The 12,125-nt window shown below is 47.7% G+C and overlaps 1 protein-coding gene across 5 annotated transcripts; it reads right to left on the bottom strand.

Annotated features, from left to right (window-relative positions):
* Positions 1-1,209: 1,209 nt before the first annotated feature.
* On the bottom strand, positions 1,210-11,259 carry RNASEH1 (ribonuclease H1). 5 transcript variants are annotated; one of them, XR_003004801.1, is made up of 8 exons: positions 11,070-11,259; positions 9,839-9,954; positions 6,959-7,123; positions 5,033-5,132; positions 4,162-4,216; positions 3,712-3,792; positions 3,092-3,216; positions 1,210-1,986 (listed from the first exon to the last, which is right to left on the bottom strand). XR_003004801.1 is itself a non-coding variant. In XM_024756925.1 (8 exons), exons 1-8 carry the CDS (start codon positions 11,198-11,200, stop codon positions 1,900-1,902), a joined length of 864 nt encoding a protein of 287 aa, XP_024612693.1. In that variant the 5' UTR covers positions 11,201-11,259; the 3' UTR covers positions 1,210-1,899. The 5 variants fall into 5 exon arrangements, 4 of the variants coding, with proteins under 4 accessions (XP_024612693.1, XP_024612694.1, XP_024612695.1 ...); XM_024756925.1 differs by having other exon boundaries at positions 3,712-3,796; XM_024756926.1 differs by having other exon boundaries at positions 3,712-3,796; positions 11,235-11,250.
* Positions 11,260-12,125: the final 866 nt, after the last annotated feature.

Genomic DNA, 12,125 nt, shown 5'->3' with positions numbered 1-12,125 from the left:
ATACCTCTTTTTCCCATTAAAAGAAACTACAGATCCTTAGAGAAAAAGCCAATTCTAGGTCTAGAGCAGGAAAGGTACAAGATGGGTCTAGAACACCCTGACATATCAGACTGCAAGAAAGCTCTCTATGACCGTGTGCAGTCTGTGCGTGAATGTGTCTGTGTGTGGTCAGTGTGTGTCTGTGCATGCATGTGTACATATATGAATATCAAAAGAAATCAAGAGCCAACTTGAAGAGGCTCGCTCCTACAGGCCAAAGCCGCTGCAATTTGGGTTCAATAAAGAGGAAAATTGCGATGGACTGAAACCCATCTAACAGGCTTAAGTACATGAGTTCATGACATATACGTATGTTTACATGTTATAAAAATATATAAATAAAACCCCCTAATTGGGCTACCTTTTTAGGATGACCGGGAGCCAATCTTAGCATTTATCCCGCCTTTTGTACGTGAATTCCACACTGAGTGCCAGCATCAGGTGAGGGGAAGTATCTTCTAAAACTGTTCCAGCCAATAAACGTAAGCAAAATGACAGCATATCAGTATTCTAGGCCCTGAGCACTGGCAGCTGCCAACAACAAAAGGATGAAAACCGCTCTGCCTTCTGATGAGAGCACATAACACATGTGCCCAAGGGGTGGAGCCTGACTGTGATCAAGCCTCTGATCCAGCCGCCAATTTGCAGGAAATACCGAGGACAGAGTAAAACACTGGACAGCACCTCAAGATCGTGAGAGCGACAAAACTGACAGTGGGAAACGACGGGACAAATGGCTCAGGCTCTTCAACAGATAAACTGTAAGGAGAACAGAGATTGAGGCGGAACCTGTAAATTAAAGAAACTTAAGAAATATCAAGTTTAAAAAAAAAAGAAATACCAAGTTAAAAAGAGTAGACTAGACTAAAAACTGCCACAAAGAAAAGCAAGGAAGTCGGGATTAGTTCTGCAGGGAGGGAGGGGCTGTGACTGGAGGAGCACGTGAAGAGCCTTCTGGGCATCTGGCAAAGTTCTACTTCTTGATCTGGGTAGTAGTTACAAAGGTACTCACCTTATAATAACAATAATAATTCAATAAGCTATACATTTGTATCGTTTTCTGTATGTTTTTATGACAAAAAGGTAATAAAAGGTAAAAATAATCACGTCAAACTTTTTTTTTAACTTGCATAGTGCTTTTAACAAAAATAGCCACCCCCACCTTCCCCTGCATCGGCAGGCGGACCCTCAACCACTGCGCCACCAGGGAAGCCCCACCCCGCCAATTTTAAAACATTTATTTACAATCTTGGTCTTTAGAAGTTATGACTGTTGCTACCTAACGGTCGGGCAGCCAGGGCTGCCCGTGTGCAGGCGGCCCTATCACAGTGCCCCGCCAGGTAAGACCAGCCCACCTTCCCTCTGCCAAGGTGTGGGCCCTGGCAGGACTGCCCCCAGCAAGGGAGCCATGCCTTCCTCCAATCCGCCCGTAGGCACAAGCCCACCTAAAAATCATGACTCAGTGTTGCCAACTGTTGGGTAAACAAACTCTTAGAATACTCCTAGGCTTCTTGCCTGCATTTTTAAACCAATGTTTTACTCATCCTTATTAAATCAAAGCCCTAACACTTTTGTCTAGACTGCAATAAAACTAATGAGAACAGTATCAAGCCCAATAAAGCATACTTCTAACAAAACCTCAAATAATTCTCAAATCTCAAAGGATGTTCAGTTTATGACACAACTAACCACCTTTAAGGCACATGCCATGGACCACTACTCTGCTTTTCCGATTTAGTCTGAAAGCTGTGTCTGCCCATCTACTGCAGTGGTCCAGCCTATAGTTTTATTTTTCACACCAGTAAGTAAAGGTGACAAACAGCCACTGGCTCAGGTTGTTCCAAGGATTAAAGGACCTGGTCAGTCTTCAGGTTGCTTCGCGCCTTGTCTTGCTAATCTGTCAGCTTCTTCGTTGCCTATAAATCCCGAATGGCCAGGAACATGCATCTGTTAAATAAAACGTTTCCTTTTATTTTTACTAATTTTTTACACAAGCAACACATGACTACATCCTCACTGTAAAACACGTCAACCGTTCAGAGAAGACGAGTGTGAAGGCTCCCTTCACAGCTCCTCAGCACAATGCACTTGTGCACTGGGTACACCGACAGAAATCCTGTTTTGTCTCTTCACAAATTGGATTTTACTGTTGTATTGCCTTTTTCCGACTTAACAGTGGGACCTGGCAAGCTTTCTGGACAGAGCAGATGTGTGGATGGATCTGTATACGACATACACACACACCTGATTCTCCCTCAGTGCTGTTACAAAGGGATGCGCTCATGTGATTTCACCACTGTTTGCACTTACGTTGCTGAAAGGCAAGTTTTGGTTTTTTGTTTGTTTGCTTTTTTTTGCTACACAGCATGGCCTGTGGGATCTTAGTTCCCCGACCAGGGATCGAACTCATGCCCTTGGCAGTGAAAGGATGGAGTCCTAACCTCTGAACAACCAGGGAATTCCCTGAAAGGCATGTTTAAATATCAGGTTGCCAAACGGTCATCAAAGGTCCTGGGCTGGGAGAGGATGGTAGGGTTAAGAAAATGGTTGTCGTTTAACTTGCTCTGTATTGTTTGAAAAGGTAATTTTAATAAAAGTGACCTAGTGTAAGAAAAATATGTCCATTTTGGGAAAAAAAATGTTACTAAGGTCTAATCACACAACTATATTTTTAAGAGGATACATCATAAATTAGCCTGAACTGACACTATAGCTGCTTCCAAAGAACCCAGGAGGCTGACGATCACAAGTCACTCTAACAGTGCGAAGTATGGCGGCTGGGTGAGGATGACGCGGAGAGCCCGGAGCCCCTCAGTCTCAGCGCCGGGACCCAGCGCTCCGCACGGACGACCCGCCTGTTAGAGCAGCATTACTCAGATGATGGTCAAAAGACTCCACTGTGCTCTAACACACGCTACGACAGCAACTCCATGGACCCTGCTATTTTAACTGAAGTCATCAAATCACTCACAGAAACCATTAAACTGTCTAGCTAGTTTATTTCATTTGGTCAAAACGGCCACAAGCAGTGACCACCTAAGATAACACTCACCCACTGAATGTCCATGCCCTGGACAAGCCTGTCCAGCGCCATGAAGTCCTCTTTGTTGATCACCTCCTTCCCTGTGCTGGTCCTCCATCCACTCTTCTTCCAGCCGTGCACCCAATTAGTGATGCCTACAAGGAACACTCACAGATCAGTATTCTCAAACGTTCTGGTATTCTTTCCTGCCTAGACTCCCCTCTGACCATTGCTCCACGTGTACCTGAGGGGCTTTCTGGACTTTTCCTTTCCTTACTGGGGCCGTGCTCTGGCTCGCCCCGTCCCTTTACTCTCATGCGTGTCTGCCCTGAGGCCGTCGGGCTGAGGCACCGCCCCCTCCAGTCTCATCAGCGCCCCCCAGGCGCCCACCCCACGGGCCCTACACAGGGTACCCCCAGAGGGAGCACACATCTTCTATCTCACGGCCATGCCCTCGGAGCCTGGCAAAGCATGCCTCCGCGGCACACACCGGAGCAGCACGGGCTTCCCTGGCACCAGACACACCCAACGCCAGCCCCTTCACCGTCTGAGTCCTGCCTGATGCCGCACCTCTTCCAGGGGAAGGAAAGACCTATTTCCCTTCATATGTACTCGAAAAACCCTAGAAGAAGTCAAACGTAAACGCTTACCGTTGATAGTAAACATGCTGTCTGTGTAGAGAACCAGCTTATTGATGTTCTGAGCCTTTGCCTGTTCGATGGCTTTGCAGGCTGCCTTGAAGATACAAATCAGTGGTCATGCTGCAGAAACTGTTCAACTTTCGACACTGATGTTCAAAATTACCAAAAAGTTTAAAATCTAAATTCCTTTTCCTGTGCTAACCGTAATGACAATATTGTCTATGTGAAATAACGCTACACCTACAATTCTCCTGTTTAGACACCTATTTGAAACAAGTTTTATAATTTTTCTAGAAAACTCCTGCTCTTCAGAACTGTTACTAGCCCCAAACTAAGTTTCTTCTGGACTCTGAGTATCTTATACACACAGAGGGTAGAAAGTACATTGATGCCATTCTAGTCAATGGTAAAGAATGATAAATTTACGTTTTTAGTGGAAAAATACCTCTGATAACTTACATGAATCTCTGCTCTTTGGTTTGTTTGTCGCCCAGGAAGTCTAATTCCTACATTTCTGGTTTCAAAACAGTACAAAAGAAAATAAAATTATAAGCTAAGTCTCAAAGTGATTCCTTAAGTCTCTTAATTGATAACAGGCTTGTATACTTTTTTATTTGAAACAGGAAATCATACAAAAATCAAACCAACAATACTAACAGTTTATTGAAAAGTGCCATGGTGTGGTCTTGCAGAAGAACTCTGGACCAGAAGGCAAAAGCCAGGTTTGATTTCTGGACCTGAAATACACTAGCATGTGGTCTTGGGCAGGCACTAAACCCGCGGACACTCATGCCACCCGAGCTTGCCACGCCCTGGAGGGCTCCAGGCTAAGTGAGACGTCGAAGTGAAGGCAGAAGGACTTAGAGGCCAGGAGGTCGAGAAGCGGACCTTGCTGACCGTGCTCACGCCCAGGGCTGCTCAGGCGCCTGGACACTGGGGAGTGGCTACTTCACCGGGGTCCAACCGCTCGTTCCCACTGACTTCTGGGCTGTCAGTTACTCAAGTTCTTGCATATCTGGGGGCAGGTGTATTTGAATGATCTCACGTCATATCACCTTGACTTTGTGCCTTTTGAAAAACACGGGTCCCCTCTAAGCTCACACATCTTCAAGACTCGTAGGGGCACCGCAGGGTTCCCAGTATGGTGACCTGCCCCTCGTGCATCCTTGCCAAAGCCACCTCCCAGGGACGTGGGACTCCTCCACTACCCCTGCCAACGCTACCAAATAATAAACAGTAAGCGGATCCTGCCTCATTCTTTCCCGAGTTTTGGAATATGCTTCGGTTAACTGTGAAGCTTAATAAAAACCAGCTTTTCTGGTTTACTTACAAAGGATGGCCTGGCCCCCAGTAAACACCGATTCCTGCTCGAGCCCTCCTCCGCCCATTACTGGAGCAGCAGCCGTCCGTGTAGACGACGACAGAGTGCCCTGTAAGCGGGAAACGTAGTGAGCGCCACCGGATCGCCATTACTAAAAGCTGAAATTCCCCTAAAAACTTACTACGATTGAATTAGCATTTTAAACTGAGAGAGTATTTATGCTTTGGAAGCTTTCCATGCAGGAAAACATTACCAATGCCTTATAAGGGGGCACTTGAAGCTTTTTGCTTGGAATCCACTCCTATTTCGGTTCTGCTTGCCGGGGGGAATTAAAGGTGAAGGCAATCGCCCTGTAAACCCAGACGCCGCTGCTGTTTAAATTCCCGGTTACAGAGGCCAGCGAACAAAGCTACTGCCCCTCTCTTCACGTGCGTGTGGGGGGCAGTGCGGGGAGGCCACGTTCACCCCCAGGAGCTGCCCTTGCAGACAACAGTGCCTTGATGATGACCTGCCTGCCGGAAGGTCAAGTCCTCCGACAAATGTTGGCCTAATTTTTTTTCTTGGTCCTTTTGCAACTAGTGAACTGTGGTCCTGCCTTTGCTTCTTCCCATCAAGACAGAGAGTCTGATCAACACACCAACGCGGTAAAGAGCAAAGGCAGAGAAGGAGTGACACGAGGCCACCCTCAGGCTGCTCCAGGAGGTACGTGTCAAAAGGAGGGCAGACTGAACAGGCAGAGGCAAAGCAGGGAGGCGGTGAGACGTCAGCGGAGCACATCCCCAACCGGAGTGGGGCTGGGGGTCCGAGAACGCGGGTGCTGGGCAGGGCTCCTCCGTTCAACTCAACGTGACGCCCAACACGACCCCTTCCTGGTCCCTGACTCCGTGTGACTGCCAGTGCCCGTCAGGCACTGTGTCCGGTGCCCTGGTGCTTCAGGCAACTGTTAGTACACTGGAAACGGCTCATCTCCCAGTCGCCCCACCAACAACTGCTTCAATTACTATCAGTAAATAATCAGATCAAGAACATTTGGTTTTGCTTTTCACATAACTGCAAAAATTGATTTATACAGTTTTCATACAGTTTGACCAAACATTTTCTACTAGTTTCCCTTGAAAAACTTAGAACCTACAAATACACTGACTTATATAAAAAATGCTATTTATTCTTATCTTCTATTCATACATGTAGAAGACAAAAAGGAGACTCACGTACCATTAAGTTACTTAATATAAACACTGGATTCCTGGAGCTAAAGGCAGAGGAGAAATTCACAATTATCTTGTTTCTCAGGATAAGGTAGGATCACTTCTGTTTTGCAAAGATTACATGTAAAAGGTTAAGATGCTGGTGCCAACCAATTATATAAAGGAGCTCTGTCCAGGGCCTTTCTTATTTGAAGAGCTGAAGTTTTTGCATTTTCTTAGTGACCAGAAATACTGTGTGTACAGGGAACACTGGTGTTTACAGAGATCAAAGAGTTTTTCATGCATAGCCTATATAACAATTTTCCTATGAATGTCCAAAATTCTAATAATTCTACACCATTAGATCAATTATAAAATAGTGACCTTAGGACTCCCCTCGTGGACCAGCGGTAAAGAATCCGCCTTCTAATGCAGGGGATGCGGGTTTGATCCCTGGTCGCGGAGCTGGGATCCCACATGCCTTGGGGCAACTGAGCCCACACCACAACTACTGAGCTCGCGCGCTTCAACTAGAGAGCCCGCGTGCCACAACTAGAGAGAAGCCCACGTGCCACAATGAAGACCCAACACAACCAAATAAATAAATATGTAAAAAGAAAGGGGGGAAAAAAAGAATGTTATACATCAGTTCAAATTTCCCTCATTAAGAAAGTGGGAAAAGTTTTTACATATGAATATACTTATACGATTACTGTATTAAAAATTTAAAAATCCAAGAAAGACATACCCATATAAGAAAACGTGTCTTTGCTCACTGAAGGCAGCGGTTCTGCGCTCTGTTTCATGTGCTTTGCACACGGCTCTGTGGTTTCACCTTCACCTTCATCCAAGGACTCATGAAGTCGCTTGTTTGCCTTCACTTGTGATTCCTGTACATGTTTATTTTTCTGCCCTGAAAGGCAGAGTCTACTCAAAAGCCAGAAACAATGGACACAACATGAAATGACTGAGAATCCAGAACTTCACTAAGTCAGGCTTAAATACCCGCTGTATGTGGCTCTATAGAGGGAAAGACTTAAGACAGGCCACACCACCTCAGACACTGACATCTTGGGAAATTAAATTTTCCATAATAAGCTCAGTGAGGGCAATACGAAGACTAGAGCAAAGCTGCTGTTAAAAAAGAAATCTGGTTTCGATGGAGACAGAACAGATACCAAGGGTGCTGAACCCTTTAGCGCTCACAGACAGTTTGAAAATCTGAGGGGCTCTTTCCCCAAAGAAAACAAGGGTCCAAATTTCTTATCTAAGGTGAGAACAGATAATGGGACTTATTAAAAAAGGGAAACAGAAACCGAAAGGTAACGGGATTGGGTCCCTGCAGGGACAGCACTGCTGGAGAGCTTCCCTCCAGTGGCCCAGGCTGGGTGTACCTGAGGGTAATCCCCAAGGGATTCTCACACCCACTCAGGTTGTGTCTCACTCACTCTTTCATACAATTATGGCAGCTGACGCAGAAGATGAATTAGACCAGGATTCAAAAAACTAGTTTCAATTTGAACTTTACCTTTTATCAGTTGTGAACTCGGTCAACTGACTTAACCCCCCTCAGCTGCTATAAAATGGGGCCCAGCACTAGGTGATCTGAAACAGCTTTTCCTACACTACCCTTTTATAGAGTGGAACTAGAAACACACAAGGAGCTACTCATTTTATGTCCAAAATAACCACCTCAACACTGCAGAGTGCACTTTTTTCTCTAAACCCCTAAACCAGAGGTGGAGAGATGGCACTCCAGCATTTACCGAGCACCGACTAGACAGGCATAAGCTGGAACTTCTACTGAGCCTGGCATAGCTTCTCAGCCCACACCTCTCCGAAGAATGCTAAGGTTAGCCAGGCAGAGCTCGAGGGGAGCGCCACCATGTCCAGAGCAATGCTGACATGTCCGCTCTCCTGTACTGGTGTTACCTCACACTGACCTTGAAAATACTCCTGCAGGTGCTCTGCAGAAGTACCCCCAGAGGTACAGGCTGAAGTGCAATTTTGCAGAATTTTAATATTGATATAAATAATCGGTTTTATTTACTGTAACTGAGAAAGTTAAATTGAAGTGAAAGTTGTTGAAAAACAGATATGACTCTGAAGGAGAAGGATACTATGGTTGTAAGATAATTTTTCCTTCACAAAATTGTGGTTTTTCTTTAAGTAAATTAACCTAAAATCAACTTACATAAACCACAATAACTAGCAAATAGCTCAGTAATCCCCAAATAAGGATACATGTAATATTAAGAGAAAAACTGGGAAAGAGGCTAACAGGTTTGCTCTGGTACGGCTCTCAAACGTTCACGATGTTAATCCCATTTATATACATTATGTAAGTCACTAACTGGAGGTCTCTGTAAAGTTTTAAGAAAAGCAGATTCACAGATATAAAAAACTATCTTGCCTTAAGACTTGGAGAACTTAATAAACAGAAACATACTGATACTGGAAGAACTGAGATATGAATAAATTACTAATTGGTTAAAACGAAAAACCCGTGAAAAGAAGTATTAAGCACCCAACCAACACAAGAGTCATACTTGCACACTAGCTTTCTATCCCAAGCCGATTTCTCACCTGGGTAGAAAACGGAACTGTCACATCACACCCCCTTTAAAAGCTGCTGGGAAACGGAGGGTGAAGCAGCTGCACAGGGAGTGAGTGTCTCGTCTGCCTCAGAAACTTGCCTTTCAAGGAAGATTCCTAGTGTGATCTGCCTCTCCCCGAATCCTGCTTTGTCCAGAAGTGTCATGACACCCCAGAGGAGCACCTGTTCAATGCTCGAGCATCTCAGTGGGCTCGAGAGACTGTTCAAAAGAAGCTGATTTAAAATATCCTCCTCTCGGGCTTCCCTGGCGGCGCAGTGGTTGGGGGTCCGCCTGCCGATGCAGGGGACACGGGTTCGTGCCCCGGTCCGGGAAGATCCCACATGCCACGGAGCGGCCGGGCCCGTGAGCCATGGCCGCTGAGCCTGCGCGTCCGGAGCCTGTGCTCCGCAGCAGGAGAGGCCACAACAGTGAGAGGCCCACATACCGCATTAAAAAAAATCCTCCTCTCAGTCTTTATCCACTGTAGTAAAAAACGTCTGTGAGTAAAGTTAATGAAAAACACTTCTTCAAGGTAGGCTACATTTTAAACCTTTGTGCTCTAAGGCAGCCACCATCAGTCTTGCCTACCTGATGTCCCTTATACTGGGCCCTAAACTTCAATTAAGTCTACTTCCAGTAACATGTGAAACTGGAGGAGATTCTGATTGTGTGACTCTATCCTAGGTAAAAATGAAACACCATACAGGTGCATGCTGTGAAAAGAACTACACTCACTAGAGCCCATTCAGTCCAATAACAGGAATAAGTATTTTTAAAAGATGGAACTAAGTACAGCAAGGACACTGAACGGAACAGGAGATCTGCGTCCTGGCTTGTCTCCAATACTTCACCAACAGGAGTCACTACACTAAACTGCTTTCAGCCTGTTTCCTAATCTGTAAAATGGAAAAATGGAGACCATCATACTCTTCTCTATCTGCTTAGAGAGCAGCTACATAGATCAAGTGACACTCGGGATATGAAAGGCTTTGAATAGGTTAAAACGTTACAATGATGTGAGTCGTGACTACCTTCTGAACCATCAGGGTTTGCGGAGCTTCTGACAAAGGCCCAGGCTTCCTCTTCTGTGGCAAACTTCTTAAACCTGGCTGCAGGAAACCGGTCCACCTGGGCTCTGCATTCATCCCTGAAACAAACTGCAGTGTTAAGCTCCTCCCTCCCTGTCACCCTATTTTTTCACGGATCCTTGTCTTAGGCTGGGAACAGTGTGACAAGGGCTGGGGCTGTCAGCTCCTTAGGGGCAAAGGGTCACACCTTACAGTCTGTAGTCTTATCTTGCGCGTCCAACCCTTCACCCTGTGTCATGCTATAGGTGCCAGCCAGACAATACACCTGCACCATAAGGCTTTCCTCAAAGCACACTAGAATTTGGGGGTCTTCAATCATTTCATTACAACAGAAGGGCCAGCTTCTGAGATGCTTCTTCCTCAGTAGCCTAGCTGCACAGGGAAACACTATGCACTCACGTACACACACAAAGACTGATAATAAACCTTGATGTCATACAGTGGGAAGAGTCCTGGTTATGGAGTCGTAACACCTGGGTTCAAGTCCTACATCTGTCACTTACTGGCCCCAAGAATTTCTTGACCACGGTAACTACACCCAAAAATGAGAATAATCCCACCTACCTCAAAGGGCTGTTATAGGGATACAAACATTAGTTTACAAGAATTTCTCTTTTTAGGACTTCCCTGGTGGTGCAGTGGTTAAGAATCCGCCTGCCAATGCAGGGGACACAGGTTCAAGCCCTGGTCCAGCCCTGGTCCGAGAAGATCCCACATGCTACGGAGCAACTAAGCCTGCGAGCCACAACTACTGAGCCCGTGCACCTAGAGCCCATGCTCCGCAACGAGAAGCCACCGCAATGAGAAGCCCGCGCACAGCAACGAAGGCCCAAAGCAGCCAAAATAAATAAATTTTTAAAAACTTCCCTTTTTAAAAACACCCGTAAGATTAGATTAGGCATTGAGTTCCACCACGTGTAACCCTGTGGAAACTCTTTCATCATAACAGATGGGACAAAGGATTAAGTAGAGGCCTCTGGCCACCCCAGACTGTAAGTGGCGTTTCCGACACTCCCAGCAAAAACGAAGCGGAGTCGAGGCCCCCCATGTCGCGGCCCCCGCGCGCCGACTCCAGGCCGAGGGCCGTGCGCTCCGGGGGTGGCAGCCGCCTCCCCGCCGCGGAGCCGCCCACCGCCGCTCTAAACCCGCTCCCGGGGAGGCGCGGCTCCCTCACCAGGTCAGGAAGACCCCGGTCTTGCGGCCCCTCCTCACGGCATAAAACATGGCGAGCCCGCGGGAGCTGCGGCCACCGCAACGCAAGGCAGCCAAAGCCACTCTGTGCGCCAGGCCCAGAAGCCTGGTCATCGCTCACTGCCGTTCACCGGCATCCACGCCTCACCCCGGCCACAAGCCTTCATCACACATGCTGGACTTCCGGCGGCGGCGCAGGGAGATGACGCAACTAGGGGCGGGACCTGGGGCGGGGCCCAGACTCGCGCTTTTCTGACTCGTCAATTTCCTGGAAGTCAGTGAGACTGTGGGGTCTGGGCCGAGGTCACGGGGGCGGGGCCTAAGGAGGGGCAGAGGCGGGGATAGGGGCGCCTGGGCGGGGCCCATGGTGGGCGGGGTCTGGGCGGTGGGGGCGGGACCGGTCGGGCTGGGTGGGAAAGCGGTCCTGCTCTCGCCCAGTCCCCGCCGCCTCCAGCAGCTCGGGCGGCTCCCCGCGCTTGGTGGGCGCTGCAGGCTCTATGCGGTGGGCATCTGGCTCCCGGCCACGGGTCCCTACGTCGGCCTCCCGTAGTTCTGGGGCGCTCCCGCGGTGCGGGGTGCACTCAGGACTGGCCAAGCACTCGGATGGGCTGGCTTACTGGCTCACTGTTGTCGTGGCCGGAAAGACATTGGGGTTCATAAAGGGAAAAGAGGGTGGGTGCCGCTGAGGGAGAGGGTGAAGGGGGTGTGAGCGCTGCATACCGCCGCCGCCTCGGTGCTCCGCTCAAGGGGGTGGCCCTTTTCCCCACCCCACCCAGGCCGGTGTGTAACCAGTAGGATGTCCAATACTTAACACACTACGACCCAAGGGGAAAATTTAGTTAGAAAGGCAATGTCTTAGAATTCTGCCCAGTATTTCACATTTTGCTCTTTAAGCAAACCGACTTCCAAGTCCTCTCCATTGACAAGTCTTGCTTTTCAAATTAACTTTACTTAATTTTCTTGAAGTCTTCAGTTCCACAAACGTTATCAAACACGCACTGTGTGCTACCCAAGCCCCGGGGGATGCAGAATTGACTAA

The sequence above is a fragment of the Neophocaena asiaeorientalis genome, unplaced genomic scaffold (assembly GCF_003031525.2).
Source record: "Neophocaena asiaeorientalis asiaeorientalis breed wild unplaced genomic scaffold, Neophocaena_asiaeorientalis_V1.1 scaffold703, whole genome shotgun sequence".
Lineage (NCBI taxonomy): Eukaryota > Metazoa > Chordata > Mammalia > Artiodactyla > Phocoenidae > Neophocaena > Neophocaena asiaeorientalis.
The sequence above is the reverse complement of the archived record's forward strand: the minus strand, read 5'-3'. Positions and strand labels throughout refer to the sequence as shown.